This window comes from Pseudopipra pipra, chromosome 12 (assembly GCF_036250125.1).
Source record: "Pseudopipra pipra isolate bDixPip1 chromosome 12, bDixPip1.hap1, whole genome shotgun sequence".
Classification (NCBI taxonomy): domain Eukaryota; kingdom Metazoa; phylum Chordata; class Aves; order Passeriformes; family Pipridae; genus Pseudopipra; species Pseudopipra pipra.
The window spans coordinates 8,102,058-8,129,492 of NC_087560.1; the positions used below are offsets into that span (position 1 = coordinate 8,102,058).

The following is a 27,435-nucleotide window of genomic DNA, read 5'->3' on the forward strand; positions in this document are numbered from 1 at the left end:
TTACTATTTAGATCAAGGTGCAGTTCTTCAGTCAGGTTTCTCTTTTGTGTTTGTATTGCTTATTAATTCATGCCTTTCATTGCAGCTGGAAGTCTGAATTATCAAATACTTTGGGGTTTCTAAATATTACGTGAGGTAGTACTTTCTCCTGTAGAAAGTTGAACCATGAGGATGATAATCCTATTATCAGCTACCAAGTAGCCTTTTTAATATGTAGTTTTGGCAAATGCATATTTATGTTTTTATTTACAGTCCAAATACATATTCTTAATTTATTATTAAAAAGAACTTTAATTTTTAATTAAATACTTAGTTTTTTGAGAATTTATTTTAGTTTGCAGAAAAACAACTGCAAATTCATTTACTGATAGTATTATACAAAAGTTTGTGTGATGAAAATATTCTTAATTTAACTTTGCAGAAGGCTAGAAACAGTAGTCATATGGTAACAGCCTGTAGGGTAATGGGACTGTTTGCATAAAAAACTGCAACAGATGAGCAGCAGTGTTTTGCCAGTGCTCTGTCCCTCTGTATAAATGTACTTACTGTACATGAAAACCTCTAAGTGTCCATCTTTACTCAAAGCATCCTTTCCTAAGTGCCTGTAAAGTTTTCATTATTTCTGTAGAGCAGAGTGTAAGAGAGTAACTGAAAAGTAGATTGAGACCTCACCCAAGCCATCACAGTAGGAATAATCAAATAGGTGTTTACCTGGCTTTATTCTAAAAAGGTCTTTGGGCAACCAACTGCAGAGCATTTTTATTTTTAGAAAGCATTTCTTTTATGTATACTGCCTTATTGGTGATTTAAACAAACAAATCCCTCACACATGCTGCTTACAAGAGAAAGGACTGCTTAGTACTGATTTTGTTTTCTGTCAACCTCTGCATGTTAAAAGCCGCTCTTGACAATGTAATTGTGTTTCAAAATGCTTTTAGATAGATGCTTTCATAAAAGTAGTAATAAGCTTTTGTTTACTCCTTGCAGTCGACCTAAAAGACCTTCTTTTACACAAACTGAAAATTCCAGACATGACAAACAAGCTCAGAAGTACCATCACCGTAATAAAAGAGAAGGTAAATGGCATAAACATGGTCGCACTAATGGAAGACACATGGCAAACCTTGAAATAGAATTGGGGCAACTACCCTTTGATCCAAAATATTGAGTAATTTATTGTAAAAATAAGATTAGAATTCACATCCTCTCTGGAAACTAATCGTTTTTCAACAAAGCAGCAAGATGCAAGTTTTTTTTTCCTGAATAATTTGATTTTTACACATTTTTGTTAACAGGCAGAAGTCAAGCTTTCTAATTTGCATATTCTGTACCGTTGCTTTAACTGTTCTTTGGAAGTGATGATAGTTTGGGTGCCAGCAGTATTGTTGCAGAAACTAGGCATGCAATGACTTGTGTATGAAAAATATGCTTAATTGCATTCCAGTAGCGTAGTTGAAGCTTGAACCATGCATAATGTACCAACTATTAACTCCAATGTTTGATATACTAACTTCATCTCATCCTTCAGAAAATAAGTCTACATTGTGGTAATGTATTTGTTAGTGTTTGTAGCCTTATATTTGCTTCCTGTCTTCGGGGGGGTGGTTCCAGAGCCAATTGAATTGTGAAGAATTTGCTGTGCTGCATTCTAATCAGCTTGCTGATTTAAACACTTGAAATGTCTTGCATATCTGCATATTGTAGAAGAAAAATAAAGAGACATTGTGGGTAAAAGTCTTTATTTATAAAACAAACTTAGCATAGCTGTACAGTTCTATAAAAATGGTCCAATCTTGTCTCTTTTTTAATTGTGTAAGTATTTATATGGTAACTTTGGTCTTCCCAATGTTTTCTAGTGTTGTAAGGTAGGTCAGCAACCCCACCCTGCCCTGTTGCTGCTGAAGTTGCCTTTGGGAGGGGGTTTCTGTGTTTCCAGCCAGCCAGTGGCTGCCTGATCAGAATTCCCATTCAACTTACCCAGTTTCAGACTCACTACTCTCTCCTTTCTGCAGTATGAGATCTTCTAAGCACAGTTACTGCTGTGCAAAACTGATCTCATTAGCTCTCAGTTCTAGAAACTCTTCAGGTATGATTCGTTTCAGCTTTTCTCCTGTAAACAAAGATGTGGCTTCCAACTCGTCCTTGAGGCACATGAGTATGAAAGACAGTGGCTGTTTTCTCATAGCCCCTTAAAGCCAGAAATGGTGATATTTCCTGTGAACAAACACACATCAGTTTACAGTCAGAAAGTGCAGTTGGGAGCATAAGAACCAAAGTCTTCTGAAAGCCATCAGTTCAACTGTCCCTGGGAAGCTTTATCCTTTATTTTAGGAAAGCCTGCTAGGAAAAGAAGTACCTATCCTGTTTGATCCTGTCCGGAGTGGATATTCACCAGACACCACTGTTTGAGTGCATGGACTTCATTAAAGACTTGAGAGGGTAAAAGGTACTGTGACTGCAGGCATTATTGCTTTTCACTGTTGCTTAAAAGTGCAAGGTCTGGGAACAGATGGCACATTTATTTTAATATGGATTGAGGAGAATTCCATAAAACATTACTTTGTGGCATGAATTCTCACAGAGGAGAGGGCATATATGAACATGAAGTGTATATCACTGGAGTGGTATCAATACCCCATGTGCTAGAGGGTTCAATTTTAATTTAAGCTGTGTTTTATTAAAAAGTTGTGGACAATAATGTTCAAAAATCTTAACTACAACTCTTCTCTAATTTATTTTGTATCCTCAAAAGTAGCTTATTTCATCTTGCAGTTACCATACCTGTTCTAGCACATTGAAGAGGATCAAGTGACTGGGTAATAACGTGTCATTGTAAAACTCCTTATTGAGCCAGCCAAGTGGATTAGAGTAAAACACATCTGCTTCATCAATATAGTTCTCATTGCCAGTTAGGTCTGGGGGACACTGAAGAAATCTCATTTTTAGAGGACAGTGAACGTGACTAGGGAGAAAAACAAAAACATGTTTCATGATAAACTGATCAGTATCTAAGATTTGAAATAACTCATCACTTTAAAAGACACCTCAGTCAAACCCAAAATTGATTAGGTTTTTTTCCTCTCAATCATATTTTCCTCCCTTCAGTACTTCATACGAAAGCAAAGTAGAACAAGCAGATTCAGCTCCAAATTGCTGTGACTTTGTTGTTTGCATTTCAGAGAAATTTTATCGTAATAAAAATACCATCTGCACAACATCAGTTTCTTAAAAAGATACTTTTCCATATCAGCTTCACTTTAACGTTTTGTTTATTTGCCAGGACCTACTGCACAAGCTTTTGGAATAAAGATCTCAGTCACTGTAATTGTATTTCTTTACTACCTAGCAGCAGAAGTAAATGTAAAATTAATACAGTTTGATTGTAACAATTAGTACCATAATGAAGCAGTGTGATGTACTTGGAGAAGTCATTAGATTAACTGCATATCCTCATACAAAGCTATTACAAAAATGAATAAAGCTCAGATGCTGAATTTTATTCTGTGGTATAAACATTTGGCTTATGTCCCCTATTTGTTCTGTATTAACTGTATGAAAAATCAAAACTCTTCCTGTAAACATTTATCTTTCTCAATTAAGCTTTAGAAAAAGAAATCTTAATTTCTGATAAAGTGTATGGATTTTAATATAGTGCACTGTTAACTCTTTCAATACCTGTAAAGTGGAGTAGAGTGGCACGGCATCATGATGAAGACAAAGGTTTGTGACTGGTCAGAGTTATGACAGAGTTGCTGTATGGGACTCATAACATCCAGAGTGCCTCGCTGGTGAATCAAGCCTGTATACAGGGCTGGGAGCAGATTGGATAAGAGCAGGAAACTTACTGCAGATTTCTTCCATGCTTTCAGGTGTTTCAAAGAATATCCTGTAGAAACATTTGAGTAAGTTTGGGAGATAAAGAAGTACTAAAGTTTCACACATTTTTGAAAGTACCATAATATACTGGCAAACCATTACTCAGTCAATAACAGTGCTTTGCTTTCAGATACTTTACTACAGTGTTCTTTGAGTCTTTACTCTTGGAATGGAAATTCAAAGGTTAGACTTTGCCCTTTTCAACTCTTGGATTTAACAGGGTAAATCTTAAGCCCACACCTGTCTTCTGAAGTACAGAAATACTATTTTCAAACCAGTGCTTTGTCTCTTTAGACTTTAGAATTTAGTTTCTTATAGTGAAAAACAGTCCATTCAATATGGATGAATGGCATGTGGCAACTTACTGCTGTGTTCTGATTCACGCATGTCTGAGTAGAGCCAGAATAAATGGTGCCTACATGTACATGGCTGTGTATTCTTTTTCTCCAAAATGCTGAAAGCTACAGCATTCCCTTCCTGTTACTAAATTTTGAGCTACTGTCCTTGGAAGAGCACACTCCTCCATTTTTTCTCATCTCCCATTGCTGCCCCTTTCCCCCCACTTTTCTTGAAGGAGCTAATAATGGGAAAAGATGTTTCTCCTGGTGGGAGATCACTGCAGAAACGTGTTTCTCACAACCACAACTTAGATGAACATGGCACAGGCAACAGCTTCGTGTTGCAGCCAGTCTGGAAACTCTTATTAAGTCATGTGCTTGTCAGCATCAGGAGATAAAAATATTTTACATAGCTTTGTGACTACCTGTACTGAATCACAAGAAACAAGCTACAATAGGCCTGCTCCAGAAGTCAGTAACAAGCAAATTAAATTAGTCTTCACTTGGTCTGTTTTAACAAATTGTCTTTATCTTGGTTGAAAACAAAGTCCACAAATAAGTTTGTGGTTTAAATGAAAGTGGAAACATTCTATTAGAGGCATTTTGAGGTTTTTTTTATTGCTTTTGTGAAATGCTCTGAGCTTATATTTGTGTGCTCGGAAATTACTTTGAAATTCATGTGGTTTTTTTTTTTTCTGCTTTTATTTATAATGTTTTGAGCAATTAAGACCTTTTTGTAACCACTGAATTAACAGAAGTAACTTTTGTATTTTTTTCTTTACTAAAGTATCCAAACATGATAAGGAGTTCTAAATAAATTGTATCAAGACCCTTGCAGACATGAAGGTTGAGGGATATTAACAATAAATAGTGGTTTGATTGGAATTGTTCTGCATGTGAAGTAGAACAGGTTCATCTTGCTGCTCTTGAACTAAGACAAGACTTATTACATATTTGATCTCAGCAGAGAGCAAAATTATTGAAATAAGATTTACTTTTGTTTAGAATAGCAAAACAGGTTAAAGAAAATTAGTGTTCAGCGATTCATCAGTTTTGAACTTGTATTTGAACCAAAGCTATACATCTTCATGTTCCAGAAGTTTTAATCTTTCCTTTGTAACATCTGAATCTAGAAAAGAGTTATTTTACTTTTTTAGTATTTTAATTTTTTTGTTGCATAATTAAAGGCATTTCTCAGGCATATTGGAAAGAACTGTGTGGAAAAATACTACAAAGGAGCCAAGGAACAAGATTTCACTATAAGGTAGTGCTGAAAAGTTAGGAGTCACTGTCACAACTGTCATATTTTTGCAGGCAGTACTTTTATCCATGCTAAGGATTCTCCACCTGTGTTATTGCTCTTCCTCATCTTTCCCCCCCCTCTTTTTTGCTAGCTGTAAGAAAAGGTTAGGCTAGTTCTAAGAATCCTTTCTCAAATACCTACATTGACTGTTAATGGTCTCTCTTTGGGTAAAAATTGTATACAGGTAAGGTTGCAAGACATTTGAAACCAATGCTTACCACAAAAAAACATGCAGAATGGCAGTACTGGATAGATGAACCTGAATTCCTTGTGGCTCAGTGTGCTGGAATAAAACATACAGTACTACATCAAGAACCTTAAATGCATCAGTTCTCTAAGTGCACATTTGTATCTAGGAAGTAACAGTCACCTCTGCTAATACAACTTTACACAATTTCCCATGTCAGCTTTTGGGGATTATTGCAAAACTTGTATCATGGGAACCAAACAGGTTCTTACAAGACTAAGGGAGGTTAAAAAGTCCTAAACCCAACAGAGCTACATCCAGTTTTGAGCTGGAATGTAAGAAGAAATGGCATTTCTGGTCTTGCTACTATTTTGCTGCATCCTGTTACTACTGTAGTCTAATACCATTTATTGTTTAGTATTTATTTACTCTATTTTTTCTTGTCTGAAAGTGTCTCTCTTGTTTAATCTACAGCTAATTCTGATGCTTTAGAAAAAGCTTACCTTCTATTTCTCAGCTTAAGATGAGAAATACATAAGGCATGCCTTATGATAGTCAAGAGCTGTGTGTAGACTTGGGAATGGAGTAAGTTTTAGAGGCCTAAGAACCTCTTATCTTATTGGAGATGTACTAAACAGCCAATGAAATGGTGTTTTCATTAACAGACATCTAGTAAACACAGTATCCTAATTGGTTCTGCTGTTGCTTAAACACCTGCTAGGTGATTGAGTGTTGGTTTGGGTTTTTTTCTCTTTCATTTTTCATTGCAGTTCATGCTGAATTATTTTATTCTTTAAGGGTCTAATCAATTCTAAAAACACATGTTTAGTAACTGTACAACAAGTACCATTACATAAAATTCTAGGAATTGTTCTATAATTGACTGCATTTCTTGGAGTGTTTGAATAGTTTAGTTTCTATCACTTAACCCAAATACTATGCTTATTTGTTCTGGAGAGGACTTGACCCTTCAAAAGAACACAACCAGTAAGAGGTAGTAGTTTCATTTAGGAGAAATTACCTGTACACCACCACTGTCCAGATCACAGCCGTTAGAAAGATGCGGTATCTTTTTGGTGCCAGCACACAGCCATGAATAAAGAAAGGCAGGTGGGCACCCAGGATGACTGGTAGTCCCTGAGTGAAGTACCAGTGCCAAGGATGAGATCCATAAAATGTTCCTAAATTCTGCAGCACGTTGAATTTCAAGAAGTTCAGCTGAACCAGTACCCACTGGGAGACGGGGGGAGAGTTAAATACAAATCCAAAGTCAAAACCAACAGCTACATTGAATTACACTGGTCTTAAATGATACAATGTTTTCATTCACACTTTGGGGTTTTTTTTTTCCTCTTAAGACTCATCATGGACTTCCTATATTCAGCAATTAAACACAGAAGTGTGTAAGTTTGTTGGTAACTCTTGATAGCTGAACATACTGATTTTATGTAACAGTCCATCATTTGAAATAACTGCGAAGTCCGTGTTTAAGGGTTTGTGGCTTAGGATATATGTAGAAATCAGAGGGCAGACACTGTCACAGAAACAAGTCAGAGAGTCTGAAACATCCATTAATGTTAAAATACTAAACCCCAGCCTTCTTCTTATAAGTCAAGTTTAAAACAGCTTACCTCACCAAAAAACACACGGTCAATTATTAAAGAGGTTCCTACTGTGACCAATCTGCAAAAATGGAAAGTTCGTTGCACTGATATTGCCTGAATTGCTTTTGTATCTTCTCCAGATAGTTGTCAAAACTCCCTGCTTCCTGATATTTTTGAGATTGTCCATACTCGTGGCCATTTTACAGGGGCTACTTGTTATCACCCAGTATCCTTGGCACAATCCCAGATTAAGGTGGAGTGCTGTTCATTGTCTCACCCTCATGAAATCTTTCCTAGTGCTATTTTGCAGAATATAAATCAACTTAAAGGAAACATGCCCCTTCTTTTGCAAAAAGATGCTGTTTGTTCCCTTGTTTTTTTAGATGGAATCAGCTTTTTGGGGTTGTCTGCCTTTGCAGTGGTAAAACCAATCTTAAAATGTAGCTGTGCAGAGTCACAGTTTAAATTCAGAAAGAACTTACCCAACTGGAATGCAGTTTTTTAGGATAAGGTCTGCTTTCCTCTGTTCTTGCAAAAAATGACTGAAGACCAAAGGCATCCACGGGATAACAGCAGTGGGACGAATAACAATTGCAAGTGCTACCAAAGCTAAATATTTGCAACTAGAAGGAAGAACATAAAAAACCCAGAAGCTTGGCAAAAGGTTTGGTCAATTCTTTTACAGACAGTGACATTTCAACAACTGAAATACTGTCATGTCTCTGGCCAAAAGGGTTTCATACTATGGTTAACTTTGATTCTCTCAGTGCATATACTCAGTTTTACTTGGAAGGCTAGAACTATAGAATTGCTTTATTAGCAATGGAGCTGCTAATTAGAAGCACATACTTGCTTTAAAACAGATGGCTGGTAAAGAAAGTTGTGACCACACATTCATCTATATCTGAACCCCAACAAAGCTTTTGTTATCTTTTCCCAAGTTACCTCATATTCCAGTTGTTTAAAATAAAGCTTCCCATGAAGTCATACTTTGCATAAGGAAACTGGGGAATAGTTAATTTTACATACAAGCTATAACATGACCTCAAAAAAATCTTTGGAGGAAATACTGTAATGTTCCTTCCATGAGCTAGGGCTCCTGCTACGTGAATGAGGTGGCTTTGGTTGCTTTAGATTTTAAGATAAAAGTTAGCATTTTAAACAATATCATCCCAAGCCAAAATTGATCAGTAATGTTAGGAGAAAGTTTCTCACCTGTTTCCCATCTTGGAACCTTTTATTGGATAGTATGAAAGAGCAAAAATGGTAAGAATAGTTTCCATGGTGTTTGTGAGAGTTCTGGTACAGGAATACCATGTAAACCAGGAACACAGTTGGCAGAAGAACTGGAAATAATTATGAACAACATGTTAAAACAAGTTCACCTAAATGAAGGTGGTAATTCTTCAAGGTATGACTTATCACTTTGCTGTTGTTTACATTGCAAAACCAGTGTTTATTAACATGCATATTTCGTTAAAGGCTGTGACTCACCACACACTTTGCTGTTTCTGCATTTTCAAGGTGTTGTACTAACGAGTAAAGCTTCACATCAGCAAAAGCAGCCAGCACTGCCTGAGCAAGCCTAGGGACCCAGATCTGTGTAAGCAGAGAGAAAACTCTCAACAAACCAAGTTAAATTCCAAGTTTTAAGAGAGGACTACTGAATTAGTGAACAACTGTTCAGGTATGAAAATAGTGATTAGTGAATATTCTCTCTAGATTTTTATGATTTTTAAAAAGAAAGGGTCCTTGGGTAGGACTAGTATTTCTACCAAAACAGAGAATATCTGAAGTTCAACTGAAAACATTCAGAGATGGAAAGTAGAATTCTTTGCCATTCATCTCCAATAGAAACCAAAGGGGCTGGTATTGGTTAGTTGTTGTTAGGGAGTTTAGTACAAATATATATTGTTAAATGCTTAGGCAAACTGAACCACTGAGCAATTATGATGCAGTGGCAAACCCTATCAGTCTGAAACTCCAGGAGATTGATGGAGGCCAAGAATAATCCTCTGCAGTCGCAGGCATCAGTGCTGTGACTGGGGATCTATGAGTGAGTTCTGCCTCCACGGGAAACACGTGCTCATTCATCTCTAGTTGCCAGATTCAAGGCTCTGCATTTCACCTGGACAATGATAAAAATACTCTGTGTTTAAATGCAATGCTTTTACTCACCAGCAGCTGCACATCATCCTTGCCCAGCAGCTGTAACGCTTTGTAAATGCTTGCAAAGATCAGAGGGTACGTGTAACCCCTTAAGCTATTTGCCCATTCCCAAGTCAGGTAACCATAATTATGAATATTAAGGATCACGAACAATTGAAACGAAAAGCTTCCCTCGAGCTGTCCCGGTCGAGACATTTCGTTTCGGGCCAGAAGCGGTGGGGTATTTACTGCTGGTCAAGCCAACACTTCACTGCCGCGGAAACCTGTCCCCGAGCCTGGAAACCTGTCCCCGAGCTCTCCCCCGCTCCCAGCACCGCGGGGGCCGCGTCCCCTCCGTCCCGCGGGGAACGATGCCGGGAGCGCGGAGGCCGCGGCCCGCGAAGGATATTTGAAGACCATGTGATGCGCCACCTCCAGCGACTGCCAGTACTCGTCCGGGACGAAGCTGGTCCGGACGAGGACGCAGTTGAGCGCCCGTAGCGCCACGGCGAGCGCCAGCAGCGGTGCGGGCGCGGCGACACCTGCGGGGAGAGGCTGATCCGTCACGGGTCCCTCCGGGGCCGCGCCCCGTCCCTCCCCGCCCGGCCCGGCCCCGCTTACCGGCGCCTCGCTGCGCGGCGGCCCCGCCGGGGGAGCCGTACAGCACCGAGCGGCGCTTGCGGAGCCGCACCGCCTCCGGCATCGGGGCGGGAGCCTCGCTCCGCGGGGCATGCGCGACCCGGGGGCGGGACAGCGCCGCCACTTCCGTCCGGTCACCGCAGGCGGCGGGGCCGGCGCTCCGAGGTGTCCCGCTGTTCAGGTGAGGGCCGCGGGCCGCCGTGTGTGTCCGTGCCGGGGCGGAGCTGCCCGTGCCCGCTCGCTGTCCCCGCGCTCCCCGCTGTCCCCGCGGTCCCCGGGCCGGAGGAGCCGCCGCGGCGCCCCGGCAGCGCGTCCGTGAGCACCGCCGGGCCATGTGGGGGCGGCTGCCGCCGCAGCACGTGGCCGTGGCCGTGGCGCTCGGCGTGGCCAGCGGGCTCTACATCTACGGCCCGCTCTTCCAGCCGCCCCCGGGCCCGCACACGCCCGAGGGCACCGCGGGGCCGCCGCCGGCAGCCACGGCTGGCAAGAGGCCCTGAGGGGGCCGTGTGAGCCGCAGCGCCCCCCTGGCGCCGTGTCCGGGTCCCGCCTCGCAGCCCCAGCGCCGCCCGCCGATGGAGATGGAGCCGGGAACGGAGTCACCGCGACCGTCGCCTGCCGGGGACTGTCCCTCCCGAGCGCCGCTGCAGCCCGGCCCCGCATGGAGCCATCCGCCTGCTGAACCTGTACCCGCGTCCATGTGTGTTTGGTACCAGCCTTAAGGACGTGTTGGCCCGTGAATGTTGACGTGTATAAAGTTATGAATGTCTGAAAGTATGTCCTCACGTCTAAGTTAATATAGTAGCTGCAGGGAACTGGAAAAAGAAAGGCATTGTTGTACAGTTACATTTCATAGGTTTTCTTGAATTGCCTCTGATTTGACTCTTCAAGTGATAAATACCATCTTTATCTGCTTCTCACGGTTTCAGTTCTTAATATGTCAGCTGGGAATGCAGTTGTGGGCATGGCTGGGAAAGGAACTGCACCCAACGTTGTTGTCCTTAGCTTATAGTCATACCTGTCTGTATGTAAATACACACGTGTACCACACGTGCACATACACTTCTTTAATTCCTGACAATGAGGCTACATTGGCTGTTTAACAGATGTCTGCCCGAAAAACAGGTTATACTTGGAGAAGAGCCTCAGCATGTAGCTCAGAAGGATAGTATGACTCTTGCAATAGGTCTGACAGAACAGAATCTGAGACTCAGGGAAAGTAGATCAGTAGATATGTCAAAACTTCAATAAATCTAAAAAGAAATCAAAACAAGCTGTTCTTGGGACAAACTTCTGTCAGGTTTTGGTTTTAACACAGAATCTTGTTTGGACAGCATGAGGGAAGAAATCCTTTCCTTGGATGTCTTTTTATTTTAAGTCAAGAACGATGTGATAGCGAGATGCAGTGGATAGACTTTATGGAAGCTGAGATGAGAGGACAGCGGTAGAAGGTGGACTGGGAGGTGCAGCTGAGTGCAGTAATTTTAGATTGGACATGACATTACACAGGTAGTGGCTTTAAACTGGGAGAGGGCAGGTTTAGATTAGATATTAGGAAGAAATTTTTTACAGCGAGGGTGGTGAGGCCCTGGCACAGTTGCCCAGAGAAGCTGTGGATGCCCCATCCCTGAAGGTGTTCAAGGCCAGGTTGGATGGGGCTTGGGAGCAACCTGGTCTAGTAAAAGATGTCTGCCCATGGTGGGGGGTGTTTGGAAAAAGATGGTCTTTAAAGTCCTTTCCAACCCAAACCATTCCATGATTCTATGCAGAAATGCCACAAAAGTTCTGTGCAAATACTACTGCAGTGAGTCCAGCAGCTTCCTTTGTTTACAATACTACTGTATATTGAAAAGGTTATTTTGAAGAGGTGTAACTCAAGTCTAGTCGGCACTTTTTTTGTAAGTATAATTGCTGGAATTGTCCATAAAGGTGGCAATTGATTTTGAAAAGGCTTAGGAAAGAGGGTATCTGGTGCAGATGGAAAGGGTTATTGATGCAACTGAGCTTAAGACTGTGCTTGCTGGATTCTTGAGACTGCTGGATTTAAAGAGAGCGGAGAGGACTCTTGCCAGACAGGCAGCCAGCAGGCGGCAGGAAAAACTCACTAAACCCGCAGTGGTGGGCATTAACCAGGCACCGCGCATTTTCTCTCTAAAACCTGCTTTGCCTCTCATGAATTTTTATTAAAACGGCGCAAGATCTTCCAGAAAAGCGAGGCGGAGGGGAAGGGCTGAGCGGCCAGCCCGGTTAATGACAGACGAGCATCGCCGGCTCTGCCCCGGGGGCCGCGCCCGCCCAGGTGCCCGCGGCGGGGGGAGCGGGGCCGGGACACGCCGGGGCGGTGCTGCCCGGCCCCCGCCCGCCCCTACCTCGGGCCTTACGGGAAGTGATGTTGCCTTGACGGAAAAGACACGGTTGCAGCCCGAAAAGGGGCAGGTGCGGCGGACGCGGCGCTGCGGGAGCCCCGGCGGCCGGGGGAGGTGAGCGGGGAGGAGGCAGCGCAGGGAGCAGGGAGGGGGTCGGGGGCTGCAGGGGGGCGGCTCCGCTGAGAGGGGTTAAAAATAGGGGTCTGGGGATGGGGGGTCGGGGTAGGGAACTCGGAGCACCGGGCCTCCGTGGGGCTGCCCCACCGCCCAGCCCCGCTCCACATCCCGCTCCTTCAAAGCAGCGCCCCGGGGGGGCTTTAACAAAGGGAGATAAAATCGTGAGCTAAAAGGGAAACGGCTGAAGCCTCGGCCTTTCGACTGCCCCGCATGTGCTGAGCTTCACAGCTGCTGCCGTGAACGCGATGACACTAATCCCTCTCAGGCCTTCGCCTGTAGCAGCTGTAGGACCTGCAAGTTTCCCCCTGCTACCGACGTGCGTTTCTTTTTTCACAAAAGAGAACTGGATGGCATGTCTGATTTAAATTTGAAAAAAAAAAAGGCTTTAAAAATGGTAAGTCGTTGAGGAAGCAGTGTGCTTTATTTGCTTAGCCAGAACTTAAATCTTATATTTGAGTATCAGCAGATCTGTTGCTTCTTTCTGAACACTGCATGTTTGTGTGACAGGCTGCTTGCTGGGAAGGTCCAGAAGGTCTCCTCAGCCTGATTTGCAATGCTTTGGCTAAACTAAGGCTTTGATGATCTTGGATCTAAAGAAAACTAAGTCCATCAGAAAAGCATATTGTTTTTTCTAGCTCTGTAAGTAACTAGAGTACAGTAATATATAAGAGGTATTTTTTTATGGTGGTAGCAAAATATAAAGGACATGCCTAGAACTGTCAAAACCACTCAATTTTTATCACTTCTTGGAGATGCATCAGGAATATTTTGAGCTTTCTGGTCCTCAAACACTTTCCCTAATGGTTAGTGCTTATGTGTTTTTCATCAGGAAAACATATGGACATGTTTTGAGTTAGGAGTTCTGCTAGGTGTTACTGGCAAGGTGATGTTTTTCTATACTTAATTTTTTTATCAAAACTCTACAACATTTATTCTTGCTGCCTTTTCTTGGAAATTTAATCTTAGGTAGACATCTCCACTCAGCCCTTCTTTCTCTTCATAGACTTTACTTCTGTGACTGTTCCAAGAATTTCCCAGCCAGGGAAAAGCACATAGTACAATATGCATTTCAAATGTTGATATGTAAATATAGGAGTAGTATTTGTGATGCTAAATGGATGTCTCAAAAGCATGGTTAAAATGATGGATAAAAGAACAGCATGTTCCTGTGTTTCTTGTTCAGGGTTCTGATTTTACATCTACTTAATCTCTTGCACAAAGGAGTTTGGGAGAGGGGGTGTGCTACAACTTGCACTGTTTTATTTTTACGGTTAATTAAATTTCTCATCAGCACGCAGATATCTAAAACCAGACTGTAAGTTTGTTTTCCTACTATCACTAAACATGGGAACACATTATTTTATCACTTGGCTACACATTTCCTTTTCTTTCAAAAAGAAGATAAGTTGAGATAAAAGAATTTTTAAGTAGCTTTTGGCTTTTACAGAAACAAGTATTAAAAGCAGTAATCCTTGTGTGCCTTTGAATTCTTGGTTGTTCTGTTACTGCCAGGTATCTGCTGTGCTGGTGCAGATCAACACCATTACTAAAAGCAGTTGGTCATAGTCAACAGAGGGGTAGTTAGTCTTTAATTTAAAAACAGACAAAATTGGCAATAGAGATGGACTATAAAGAATGACAACTCTTTTTCCCCTGCTGATGTCTCAGCCAATAATTAAGTTGCATTTAAAATGTATTAAATGCATGATTTAAATAGTTAATCATCAAATGTTCCCTTCTCTATTAAAGCTGCATTATTGTACATGCATGATCTGGCCCTGCAGAGGGTTACTTAGATATTTATAGCAAACCATGTGCTGGGCTGGGCATGTGCAGTGCTCAGGAAGTCCCTTTCGCTCCTCTTGCCTTGCAGATACCACTCATGCTGCAGATACAATCATGTTTACAGCATTGGCATCAAACATGGCTAAAATGTTGTTTAAGTACAGCATGGTTTGAGAAATCCTTACCTAAAAGGCAGCTTTTTATAGCAGAAACACATTTTTTTTCTATTTATACAAATATATTCCCAACCAGTTTTCTCTGGGAATAGCATCTGGTTATGAGATTGCTTTTCCTCGTTTCTTTTGTTCCTCCTCTTAATCAGAACTGCATCCCTGTCAGAAGGCAGGACTAACTTGAATTGCATTAAATCAGCTGAGATCTTACCCTTTTATCTTCAGTGGAGGTAAAACCATAGTCCTAGACTTGACTTTCTTTCCTGGAACATCCTTATATTGTTTAGTTATCATACATAATACAGCAGAATTTACTTTTGATTGTTGTAATAAGTAGTCTCAGTGCCTGTGATTTATTTTCCAATCTAATAAGCTTTGAAGATTAAATTATGGCATATAGATTAAAATATGACATATAAGCTGCATAATTTTTTCCTGTGATGTTGATGTGGCTTCAAGGGGTTGAAAATGCTCTGGTATATGTGACAGTTTTGCATAGTACCAGGTGGTGGAATCCTTTTCACAGACTGGCCAGCACTTTGGAGCTCACCTAACAAGTTCTTCATATTTTAAACTACTACAGGAAAAAAAGGTCCTTGCTTTTATGACTCTGAAGATAATATCAAAGTGTAAACCAGTGCATTGCTATTTCCCGAGTTTCCAAACCCATTTCCCATAGCTGTTCCCTTTCTTTTTGTCTGATACATTCACTGATGTGAAATGGGTAAATATAAAGCATGTTAGAAAAAGGCACTTCTGGAAGACAATGTGAAGACTGTTACTAAGGCAGCAAAGGGGCAGGAAGCAGCAATGAAGATGCAAACTTAGCAGGAGGAATACAGCTTTTCTAGAAAGCTGTGGTTTGCAGTGGACAAGAGAAGTTGGTATATATGTGAGCAGTGTTTTTAAATTAAAAGCCAAATTTATGGGCACTTGCAAATAGTATTTTAAAAACAATGCTACACTTCTGCAGTAATTCTTTGTGTAAAGGCAATATGTGAACCTGAAGACTGTAAGGAGTATACATAGCTGAAATATTTTATATGCAAATAAACACTGGATGGGTTTAAGGACACTGCTATAAAGACCAAGTAGCTGATTCCAGACTAACTTTGGAGTTTGTCATTGCAGTTTTACAGCTGTGTACAGCTGTCAGTTTAAAAGGTGATGACAGGGTAAAGGAATAAATAGCAAAACAGATAAAACCTCTAAATCTTGAGTAATACTTAGTTTCAGGTAAAATGAGCTCCATGGGTGGAAGTAATGTCTTTTATTAGACCAGCTTATTTTGTTGGAAAGGGTAGGTAAGGCCCTTTCTGGTTTGAATTAGAAAGAGCAGAATGCAAAACAAAGCTGAAAACCATTGATACACTATTTTTACAGTACTTTTATTAAGCATGTGTGGTTAGAAGGTGATGAAGCTTCTCTTGTGAGAAGTATTGTTGCTTTAAAGGCATCCTCCCATTTCTAATTAAACACTTCAAAGTGGTGGTGCTGTCCCAGGAGCTGCTGTACAGCCATGAAAGGGAACAGCATGTGCTCTCCAAAGTCAACCCAGTCTCGCTCTGAAGGCCTAGCTCATTATTTTCATAACTGTGGGATAGTTCATTTGGTCTCTTATCATTCAAAGAGCTGTAAGGAAAACAGTTGCTCTGTGGACTGAAAGGAAGAAAACAATTCTTTCCAGTAACATCCTTGGAGAACGGGAATATTTGGACTAGACCGAAGGCTGCTCTTAGTGATAAAGACTAATAATGCATGTATGTTGGGTAGGAGGAAAAGAAAAACTGATTCCTTTTTATGATTAAAAAATGCAAGGTTTCTGTTTTTCTAGTGTGTCTCTGCCAGTCTTGCTGGTATAATCCCTGCTGGTAATTGCATGACTGTCACAGAGTATGGTGGATTTTGAAAATTTCAGGATATCACTCAAAGCTAGTAATTTTAGGAGTTGCTCGTGCTGTGAAACTGTTTTGTGAGAGGTTTGCATGGGATGAATTGCTGCTAATTGCCAATGGTTGGTGCTTTCCAAGTCTACTTTGAAGCCTAGCTAACATTTAGAATGTGGATTATAGCAAAAAGTAGGATAATTGGGGTCTTTTTGTGGTGGTTTGGTTTTTTTTTTGATTGCAAAGGTTAATCATAATTCTTCTCCTCCTGGTTGTTTTGTTCCAAACCAAACTTTATGCATGGCTGAATATGACCCAACATACAGGTGTGAGGTTATGTTCTAGCCCTGCTGGTATCATCCATTTCCAGCAAAGTGTTTCTCATCCAGCACTTTCAGATCCTGTGTACATGCTCCACTGACTTTCTCCTCTAACAGTGATTCAACTTGACAGGTCTTTTCTGTTGGGGCATGAATTAACTGACTATACTTAATTTTTCCATATTTTTTCTTGCACTGGAATGGTGTCAGGATAGACATCTCTGTACAGAGATGGTGTCAACCAAGTTTGAAGATAGTACTGTCTGATTTGATTGTATTTCTTCTGAATTTGATAGCAACATTCTCATAATTTTAGTTTGGATAAATGTAGCCCTAAATTGGAGTTGTTAAAGTAGTATTTTTTTATGTTCTTTATCTATGAACTAGAAGAGGTGACTATAAATCTTTATTTGATAGTTTTCTAGAACTGTCAGTTTGGATATAGCCCCCAATGCCCAGGACAGGGCCTGAGATCCCGCTGTGTGTCAGTAGGGGCTGCAGAGCAGGCTTTGGAAGGCTTGTGAAAAGAACTGGCTGCAAAAGTAGAATCATGCTTTTTAGTAGGTTTTAAAACACAAGATCAACCCCCCCAGATTTGAACTGCTAATACAGTAAAACTCAACTACTTTTTATTCTATTCACTCTTAGTAATAGATGTGCTTAAATTTCATTTGCTTTTAAATAGGAAATGTCTTTAAATCCAACTTGAAAGTAAATGTAAAATTGAATGACTGTCCCAGTATGTGCTGCAGCACGTACAACTTGGCCTGCTGGTGGGTGCCCCTTCCAGAACTGGAAAGCTGTAGTGCCAGGTTTCAGGAGAGGCAGACATCTGACTCTTTCCTTTATTCAGCTGCCAATTTTTCACAACATGTGTAGGAAGTACATATCTTTGTGGCTTCTTCCCCTCTGTAAAGGAGCATTAAGTGATCAGCAGATTCAAATGTTGGGGAGAAGGCAGAAATAACAGAAATTCAATGTCTCTGCCCCTCTGTAATAAACTTTGTTTCCTTCAGAAACCAGGCTAAGAGGCATGTCCTCATTCCAGCTTTGGTTTTTGCATTGCAAATTTGGAGCTTTGCTCCAAGAAGTCCTTATTGCATTCATAATCTCCAGTGTGGTGTGTTGAGCCTTAGGGAATTTTTCTCCAGACTAGCGTCCTGAGGGATCTTGAAGAATGGGAGCAGTAACATTTTTAGTAATTGAGAATCACACAGGGACAGGAACAGGGCCAGTGGGACTCAAAGACCTACTTTTGTAATGTACTCCAGAATCACCACATCTACAAGCCCACCCATTCCTCCTGCACACCCTGAAGGAAGGCAGATCAACCAGTCAGGTTAGTTCACCTAGGGAGGCACTATATAAATGGGAAAATGAAAGAGATCTAATGTTGATGATGCTCATGATTTAAGAAATGGTAGAGAAAAATATGTATCACAGGTGTTTAGTTAAGTTTCATGTGCTTCATTGCATGGAAGATCAAACAATAATATAGAGAAAAGCAATACTTTGCTGTAGCTCAGAAGCAGCAGACTTCTCTGTCTGTCACATAGTGCACATAACAAGCCTTTCCATTTTTCCTCCTCCAAATTTGTAGTGGTAAAAAACCACTGTTGTCAACTTATGAGGAGAAGGAAGGACCACTTGCCCTAATAAGTAGATTTACAAAAGATGTGAACAGGGTCTTCTTGTACTGGAAAGAAAACCCAGCTCTGCTGAGATGAGTTTTAAAAAGCAGTGTCTTTCACTTGGCAGTAATATGTGGGATCAGATAATGCCAAGAAAAAACACATATTAATTAGGCTTAAGCATGAATAAAAATATGAAAGAAACTTTCAAAACTGTATTTATTACAGGAGTGTAAAGCAGTGAAAATCATTTCTAAGGAAGCTGTAGTGCACTTGTTCCTTTAAATTGGTAGAGCAGCTTCCTGTAAAACTCCTATGTTTTCTAATTAAAAAAATACACTTACTCATCAACCCTTTTAAGTAGATAAAGATCACTGATCTAAAATGAGATCTGTAGCTCTTCAGAGTGAAGATAGAGACATCAGATTATTAGCATGTTTTTACAGCTTCTTACCCAAACAGCAGGCAGTGCTGTTCTAGGTGTTCTCTTCATGCAGTCAGGCACCCACTTCACAAATCTTACGAAATGTGAACTGATGTGAATCTCACAGAGGAGCTGTAGCATGTCTAGTAATTCATCCATCTTTAGGTTAAATACTCCTCTTTTTAGTACAGATTATGTAATTTGAATAGTGTGAGTGTTGCCAAGATGTCGTTTCCTACATGCAAAAGGATCAAATTTTTTCATTTCAGTCAGAATGAATAATCATGTTTGTTCATGCACATTTTAAATAAGCTTTTTTTCACCATTTATTGGTGGTGTAGCATCTTATGGACCAATGCTTTATCTCTTGAAATGCTAAAAGGAAGCTCTGTCACCATTACTAGAAATTGCCTAGATTGGCTTACAGCTGAAAGAACAAAACATGGAAGCTTTATTTTAATCTATAGTGTTAGTAAATATTTAGCAGATGTGACTTTCGGGTAGCAGGAAGGCCTGTCTGACCTTTCATTTTAATCACTGAAGGGATATTTCATGATTTGGTTCTAGCAAAGATCAGCTATTACAATTCTGGTGTGAAAGTTGATCTTCTGAGTGTGGGTTGTCTTTTCGTTCTTTTTTTTTTCCTGGAAGGATATTGGTGAGGGGAAAGCATAAGAAAAATTCCATGTAGAGGATTTTGTCTCCTCCTTTAGGATCTTTTTAGTCTTTCAGGTCTTGAGGTATGGACTTGTTACTGTATTTATAGACTCCTGTAGCAGTACGTAGCAAACTTCAAGGGAACAACTATAATTCTGTTTTACAGTTGTACCAATTAATACATTCATATTTTTCCTATTTACTTTTTTCTCATTGCTTCTTTTTGTATTTTGTAGGGTATTTTTCTGTGCTCTGGCTGTCATATATGTCCCAGTGGCTGTTTCCCCCCCTCTTGCATTTTTAAAGTTTCCTCTTTGATCGCCAATAGAGGTTTTGTGGCACAGATCAGATTTGTGGATGCCAACAAATAAAATTACCCTTTGCTGCCTTTTGATTGGTTTTTATTCCATAGACTTGTAGCTCATCTAAAGAATGCACATGTGAAAACTATAGATGTTGGTAAAAGCATAGTGAGTTTTTAGTGTGTGTTGGAAAAAACCATTACCTGGTCAGAGTGCTGAAGAGGAGACCTCCACCAGAGTTGGGTAACTGGGGAGTGAGGAGAGCAGAGGCACTTGGCATTGAGGTTAGCCACAGCTTTTGGCTTTGAAAACAGAGATGTGTTCTGTAGTATTATTTGAAATGGGCTATTAATGGATCTAATTCTGCCCCTATTTCTTTCTCCAGTGGCAGATCTCTTAATTTCTGCAGACAGGTAACAATCCAGCATTTTCTAGAGGAAACACCTGCTACAGGATAGTTTGGACACCTGCAGTTTTTCTCAAGAGCATGGAATGTATGAAGGCAAATATTCTGACGCTTGTAACAAAGAATACTCCACACTGTTCATTGTGTTTAACTCCTCAAATTTCCTCCTAAGTTCCTAGGCTTGTATAGCATAGAAAATTTTTACAAGTAGACCATAAATTCCATGCATTCAGATCACCTTGTTCATACAACCTGTTCATAAAACTTGCTTGTAAAACCGTTGGGAAGATTTAGTAACTAAATAGGTGGCTGTTCCTTTGTAGAGCTGCGGCTTCAAAATACATTTCACAGTTTCAGGACTTTACTGGTGTAATTTTGATCCCTAGCATAAATGAAGAAGATGTCCAAGGTCTTCTAACCCCCCTAAGGTTCGGGGAGCAGTGAGAGGAAGGCTCACCTTGGGCTGGCTGCAGTGGTTCCTGTTCCAGCTGCTGTAGGTTTGGGTGTGCTTCCTGCCACCACTGCAGGGTTGGCTCAGCTGCTCCCGCAGCATTTGCTGAGAAGCTGCAAAAGTGTTAGTTTGAAAACAGAGACTATATGTAACCCAGCACTGATGTCCTCCCAGGTTATAAACTGAGACCCTGTGTTTTGGTAGTAACTCTGTAGTTTCAAATCAATGTAACTTCACCCTCAAAAGAGAAGATTTATTTCAGCTGTACCTTTCTAGCATAGTCTTACTGTTTTGGAAAAAGCCCTTGCTTGGAAGGGAAAAGGGAAAATTAGTTGATATTCTTTACACCAAGTTGGTAAGAGGAAAGTTGAACAGCCTCATTTCATCCTTAAAAATCTGAAATCTGGGGATTATGAGCTATATGAATTATGATTTATAAACTGCTTTCCCATTAAAGATGGCAAAAATCTTTCCGTGGGGAAGAGTTTGAACTGCATTTACATTGCTGGTTGAGACTTCCAGACAGACAGTATATGTAGTCACCCCCCAGGGCTGTTTGCAACATGGCAGAAGAGTTATTGCTTTGTCTGTCAACACTTCTTATCCTGTTCCTCCTTCTGCACTCTGGAGCAGTTAGCAGAAATTCTAGGGTGCTTGTGGTCTGAATATTTCTTCACAGTTAAGCAAATGTGCTGGTATTGATCAGGGAAGCAGTTAAAGCTTAAAAATATGCACGTTGCTGAAAATTGAACACAATTTTTTTTTTCTTACTGCATGTGGAAGCAAGAAAAGGCACTTCTATGTTCTTCTAAAACTGGTGAAATTTATAGAAGATTGAATTGAGCCAAGGATGGTTAGACTTTTTAAAATTACAACCTGTAACTAAATGTCAAAGAAATCGATTTTAGTTAATTCTGGAAAAATACTAAGGCAGGGCATGAAAAAGTGTTCCAGCTCTGTGTAACAGAACTGAGATGTTCACCAGGGAAAAGACAAGAAAAAATTGCTTTGATTCACATGAAAGGAGGCGAGATAGTTGAGCATTGAAACAAGTGAATGAAGGAGCTTGTGGAGTTGTCTTTGTTACTGGTAGATGAATGCATTAAGGATATGTTAAATGTAGCAGGCTGTCTGTGGCACTTCTTAAATTATAAGACTGGAGAGTAGTCTTAGAAACCTTCCTGATTTCCTTACTTTGCTGCTCTTGAAGCACCGTGAGAAAAGAAATGAGACGAGAAAGGGCTGTGCAAGGTGACTCATCTGTACAGGCTTGTCTGCTAAATCTTACATGGTGAGTGCAAAACTCTCTTTGTTTGCACCTTTCAATCCTCTGCTGTGAGTGCCTGTAGTGTCCAGGGTGTCTGTGAGGGGGGACGAGGCCTTGTGGTGACTGCAGGTGGCTGTGCAGGTCCTCTCTCATCCCTTGGACCCAGCACAGGGCCCCCCATCCAGCGGGGGCTTTGGTGCAGACCCCAGTGTTGTAAAGGGGCCAGATGTGTGAGTCCTGCCTGTTGGGGGCCTGTGTTAACAGACTTGCTGTTGAGAAAGAATTGGTTTTCATGTAAAACAATAACTTTATTTTCTTAAAGTTATTTAAATGTTTAAAACGTCTGCATGTGTCTCTTAGGGTTGTTGCCTGTTTAGCTGAACGGTCCAGAAAGTTTCTGGCAACATCATCGCTCTGGTCTTTAGTTGGAACTTGTTGCCATCCAAAGTGGTTCAGCAGAAAGGACTGGACATGGAGGCCTACAAAGCCCTGTAGTCCTGCTGCCACTGCCCTCTCAAATCCTTCCAGCTCCCTCTCACATGGTCCTCACTCTGGTGCCCATGCCAATTTTGTTATCACTAATTTTCCTGCTATCTGTAAAGGTGTAAAATAAAACCAGGCTGATAAAAAACCAGTTTGGGGAACTTTCAGTGTTCACTGTGTTTCATTATAGTAGACTACTGCGTTTGCTGTATTTTACTTTATTTTTTTTTATAGAAAGCTTAGAAAAAGTTGCAATTACACACTGCAACTTCCTCTCCTTACAACAAGAAAGAGGAAGGTCAGTAGTTTGTGCAGAAGTTCAATGTGTATTACCTGGTTTAGGGAGATCTAGTTAGCTACGTTGCTTGGTTTTAAAAGGAGGAAAAGAGATCACTTGATCGGTCAGCAAGACCACATGACAAGCAGCTGAATGTAATTAGGTGGGGAGGGTGCTTGTGTGGGGCTGGCAGCTTCCTACAGCCGTGCAAATGTTAGAGCTACTAGTCTGAACTACACTGTTTTGGTTTTGTTTTCTTTCTCTGCTGATACTACCTGTAGATGAGAAATGGCTCTTTTTGCATGACTATGGTATTCGAGACAACTGAGCTGTGTCAGGAAACTTGTCACTGAAACACTCTTGGAAAACTACAGATCTGTTCACAGCTGTTAAGTATAGGTATGTAAACACTTTCTCTTTTTTATTCATTTTCATAAGAGTTATTGCATTGTTTTCCTTGAGCTGACTGTTGTGTGCCAGCTATTCCTCCATTAAGATCTTTGAAACAATGTCACTGTACTTTAACAAACTGCCTGGACTACTTTGATTTCGAGAGACAGTTCAGCATTGCTGCACCATCATGTTCTAGAGGGAAAAGTAAACTTACGGCTGGGGAGGACACTGGCTTATGGAATACATAGGCTTTGGCTTTAAATGACAAAACTGCAGCTTTTTTTGGTATGGATTTAGTAATTGCTTTTCACAGAAAAATCAATCAAATTTAAAGACAAACCAGGGTAAGTTTATTAATGAAATTAAATGACTGCAGTGACCAGTATCTGGATTGAGTAGCCATAAGGTGCCCATTCTGGTCCCAAGTCATTGGCCTACATTTTGTTCTGTGTTAAGTCAAACTTGTTCTGCAGTTAGAAGGTGGAATTAGACCTCTGATAGTAAAGTGTGCTGTGCAAGTAACATTCATAATACTGAACAAAGTAACGCAATATTTTTCAATGTTGTAGTTCTTGAATTTTTTTCCCGCTCTATTTCTTGCTGTGTTCCCATCAGCATTTAAAGATAAATTATACTCAATAAACCAGTCCTTTAGAATCGTGGATTTTTTAACTGGGTTGTGCACCAACATGTTTGTTCTCATGTATACTAAATGGATGATAAAAGGAATAAAAGTGGTGTGTTGCACAGTCTGTTATTTTTAATTAGCAAAAGAAATTGAACAGCAAGGAACCATGAGAGCTCATCTAGTTCACATTCCATGTTCAATCATATAGTAATGAATTGAATCTTAAAATTAATTATGGTAAAAACAGTATGAGGGTGGGATGTTATTACTGTGTTTTGTATCTCCTCTGGAAGAAACTCAGAATGTACATACCCATCTGACTAAGTCATTCCTTGTCACCCCAAGCATGAATTTGTAATCAGGCATCCTTTCTGGCTCATGTGTTTGCCAGCATTTTTCTAATCATGGACCAAAAGTCCAGTCTTTGTAGACTGTAAATAACCAAGAAGGAGTTGTTCAGAGAACAGAAACTTCTGTGGGAAGGTCACAAGGTTTTGCCAGGGTTTTAATTGATGTCTACCCTAGATTATCTTAAGATGAGTTTTCTAGTCCTGATCATCACCGGTTGACTTTTGTCTATGGAGAAGAAGTGAGAAATTCATAAATGTAGTTAAATAGATATGTGTTGCTGCTGTTTCTTTATAGTCATCCCCAACGTATGAAAAGATTATATCAAATAACTGGGAAAAAGGATTTTTGTGAACATTGATGCTTGGCTTAGTGTTTTTGTTTTTACTGTGTTGTGCTGGACGGATTGGTTGTCATAGCTGCTTCATTGTAATTTATTGTTATATAAAGCTTTCAATTATTGCATTACATGTGCATTTTGAATGTGTGTTACAGAAACTAATTTCTAGCACATTTAGGTAGTGATTTCTAATAACCTAAGTTGCTTGAGAATTAAATATTGATAATGTTGAGATACTGTTGTACAAAGCAAAACAATATTCTACTACCCTTTCCCTCACCATACTGCCATGGGATTTCAGTATATTTGCATATTTCCAGCATTTCTTTTATTTACAGCACTATCTTAAAATATCCTTAGAAATTGAGCCTGGTAAAAACAAACTGGGAATCTACTTCAGCTAGAGTTCTTCCAACGTGTCACTAACAATGGCATTAAAGAGAAATTGTAAATTTTTTTGCCTTTAGAAAAAAGACAAAACCACAAAAATTCTGAAACTGTACAAAACTTAAAACAATGAACTCAAAAAATCTTGAAAGCAGTTAATAGAAAAAGATCTGCAATGTATCCTAGTACAATGAGAGAAATAAGCTTTAGACAATGGGAAGGAGAAAAAGGAGTAACTTTTATTTAGTCTAAAATGTTTTACTTCATAACTAGGAAATAGTATAGCTCCTGCTTCTGAATTTTGTTTAAACACTATGTGATAGGGATAAAATGTCTTTAAAAAAAATTGGGTTTGATACACTGTGATACAACTGTTGATATAAACAGAAGCAAGCTGGGATCTTGGTGAGGAGGGAATCCTCTGGGAGTGAGTGGGTTGGGGTGTGTTATCATAGCTCCACTATAGGCACTGCAGCTGTACTGACTAGTGCAAACTGAGATTTTCTTTTTTCTCATACTTAATTTGCTTTTACTGGAATCTCATTACTGGATTCTTAGTTCCTTCTATAGTAAATCAGAAGCATTGATTTAAAATCAAACCAAATGCTGCAAGCCAAACCTAGTCTTTTAATAGAAGATGAAACAGCAGCACCTACTTTATTGAGTCTCTTCAAATAGAAACTCTTGTGGGACAATATCATTACATACTCCCTGTTTCTTGTGACTTGTACATAGATGAATAGGTTCTTTCATATCTGCTTACCCTTTATGTCCCATTCTTCATTTCAGAGGGTTGATGCCTTTCTCAGTCATAATGTAGAATGTAAAAAATTGCAAACTGTTATATGAAGTTGGTTTGTCAGTTTGCATGAGATTTTTGGATTCTTCATAAGTATTCAGTGTTTATATTTGGAGTTAAGCCAAGACAGCACAGTCTGTATCCACTGTGGTGTGATAACTACACACGCCTTTCCTTGACACAGTTTTCCACAGGGAATGTGCTCTGCTTGGATCAGTTAGAGCAGTCTGACTGGCAATTTATTTTCTTTGCGTAACTTTATATATTTTTTTCTGGAACTTGGGTCATAGAGGTGGTTGTTCTGTAATCCTGCTGCTGCTAAGCCATTTATTAGCTATAGCAGAACCATTCTGAATTTTAATTGAAGACTTCTGAGGGGAGAGGTAGGAAATTGCCTGTTACTTGCAGGTCACTTAAAGTGAAACTATGCTATGTCTGCAGGAAATGTTATGAAAGAATTTAGGAAGGCCTCTACAGCAGGAAAAGCTGGCAACAGCTGCCAGGTTACAGCCAGGGCTGTTACTCTACAGCCATCTTGGGGCCCTCCCTGCATCTGGAAATAACTAAAAGGAATAGTATGGGCAAACTGTGGCATTACACTTTGTGCTGCTTTTTGCTTTCCTTGTAGGGCTCATACATGACAAGAACGAGTATAAGAAATTCTAGTTTGCTGTGCTGTTTATCTGAGCAGTCTTTGCTGTATATCAGGATTTAGCTATAATTCATGCTTTAATATGGGATTCTGATCAGAGCAGTGAGATAAATAGTGTTGGCAACTCAGGTTGAAAAACAGCAGCCTTTTTGAATGGAAGCTTTGTGTTGTGCAGTTCAGCCTGCTTAATCGGTGCTTCTTTTGAATTATGCCCTCCCTGAGGCTCTAGAAAAGAAGCTGTGCTAGGAAATGAATTGAAGCAAACCTTTTGCCAAAGCACTGTCTGGGTATTTTGGCAAACTGCAGGACCTCAGTAGAAAGCTTGGGCAGTGTTAACACCTACTGCAGTTCTGGAGCTGTTCAAGTGAAGATTTGGTGAAAGTAGAGGGTTGGTTTTCAATTCTTGAAAAAAACCCACCCAAAACCTGTAGTTTCAGCTTTGCTTTGTTGGAAGAGTTCAAGTGACACTTCTGAGCCACAGGCATGCTCGAAATGGCTGTGTCTTGCTGTCACAGCTGAAGATTTCTGTGAAGATTTCTGTTTTGCTGTCACACATTAGTAACTTCCTGAATAGAACAGGTTGTGGCCTATTAAATACCGCCTATTTCAGGCAGAAGTGGTGTTTTATTATGTAATGGACAAGTTCAGTTATGCCCAGAGTATTGTCAGCAAGTTATTTCTAACCTTTCCATAGCATTTATGAAACATGGTAGTGTCACATACGCTTATGATTTCCAGACATGTTTACTAAAAAATCCTGCCCAATACTGGCTGAAAATCTCTCTCTCAGACTGTAGCTATTACAGACTCTGAAATCAAAGGCTCAGTTTCTTTTTGAGACCTCTCAGGGGCAGATTATTCATAACTGACACCCATCTCTCAAATTCTTTGAAGTGTCATGCTGCCAGCCTGCAGTGCCCTGACTGTCCCCACACGGCAGCATGATGTGGGGTAGGCCCAGTGAGCTTGGCACCTGCAAGGTGGTTTTTAAAAGTTTGGGAGAAGTGAATGCTAGCTGTGAACCCTCAGTTTTATCCGTCTGGATAGGATACATCCTTCCCTCTCTGTCCATGTGTACCACTTCCCTGCTTAGCATCTCTGACTCTCCTGTGACATTGGATTGGAAATTACAGAGTAGAAGGAATAACCTTTTCCAGTTGCTGGACAGGGTTTTTCTTAACTGACAGTATC

The 27,435-nt window shown here is 40.4% G+C and overlaps 4 protein-coding genes across 12 annotated transcripts in view; 2 read left to right on the top strand and 2 right to left on the bottom strand.

Moving 5' to 3' along the window:
- Positions 1-3,887, top strand: part of CCPG1 (cell cycle progression 1) — a 23,487-nt gene extending 19,600 nt beyond the window's left edge. For 6 of the 7 annotated variants that reach the window (XM_064668723.1, XM_064668726.1, XM_064668728.1 and 3 more), the window contains one exon: positions 988-1,734. In XM_064668723.1, coding sequence (XP_064524793.1) covers positions 988-1,168 — 181 coding nt within the window. In that variant the 3' untranslated portion in view covers positions 1,169-1,734. Of the gene's footprint in view, positions 1-987; positions 1,735-2,331 lie in introns of those variants that run through there. The other variant, XM_064668727.1, reaches the window with a different exon arrangement.
- Positions 1,723-9,672, bottom strand: LOC135420843 (GPI mannosyltransferase 3-like). The gene is made up of 10 exons (XM_064668731.1): positions 9,487-9,672; positions 8,803-8,907; positions 8,524-8,654; positions 7,791-7,931; positions 7,336-7,387; positions 6,726-6,937; positions 5,736-5,800; positions 3,676-3,886; positions 2,782-2,962; positions 1,723-2,214 (listed from the first exon to the last, which is right to left on the bottom strand). Exons 1-10 carry the CDS (start codon positions 9,670-9,672, stop codon positions 2,083-2,085), a joined length of 1,416 nt encoding a protein of 471 aa, XP_064524801.1. The 3' UTR covers positions 1,723-2,082.
- A 39-nt stretch (positions 9,673-9,711) lies between these two features.
- LOC135420847 (collagen, type I, alpha 1a-like) lies at positions 9,712-10,429 on the bottom strand. The gene is made up of 2 exons (XM_064668739.1): positions 10,078-10,429; positions 9,712-9,998 (listed from the first exon to the last, which is right to left on the bottom strand). The coding sequence occupies exons 1-2, from the start codon at positions 10,427-10,429 to the stop codon at positions 9,712-9,714; spliced, it is 639 nt and encodes a 212-aa protein (XP_064524809.1).
- Positions 10,194-27,435, top strand: part of RAB27A (RAB27A, member RAS oncogene family) — a 33,063-nt gene continuing 15,821 nt past the window's right edge. Inside the window, exons 1-2 of one of the 3 annotated variants that reach the window (XM_064668736.1) lie at positions 11,969-12,572; positions 22,979-23,096. The gene's annotated coding sequence lies outside the window, so the exon portion shown is untranslated. Of the gene's footprint in view, positions 10,277-11,967; positions 12,573-22,978; positions 23,097-27,435 lie in introns of those variants that run through there. The other 2 variants (XM_064668738.1, XM_064668737.1) reach the window with 2 other exon arrangements.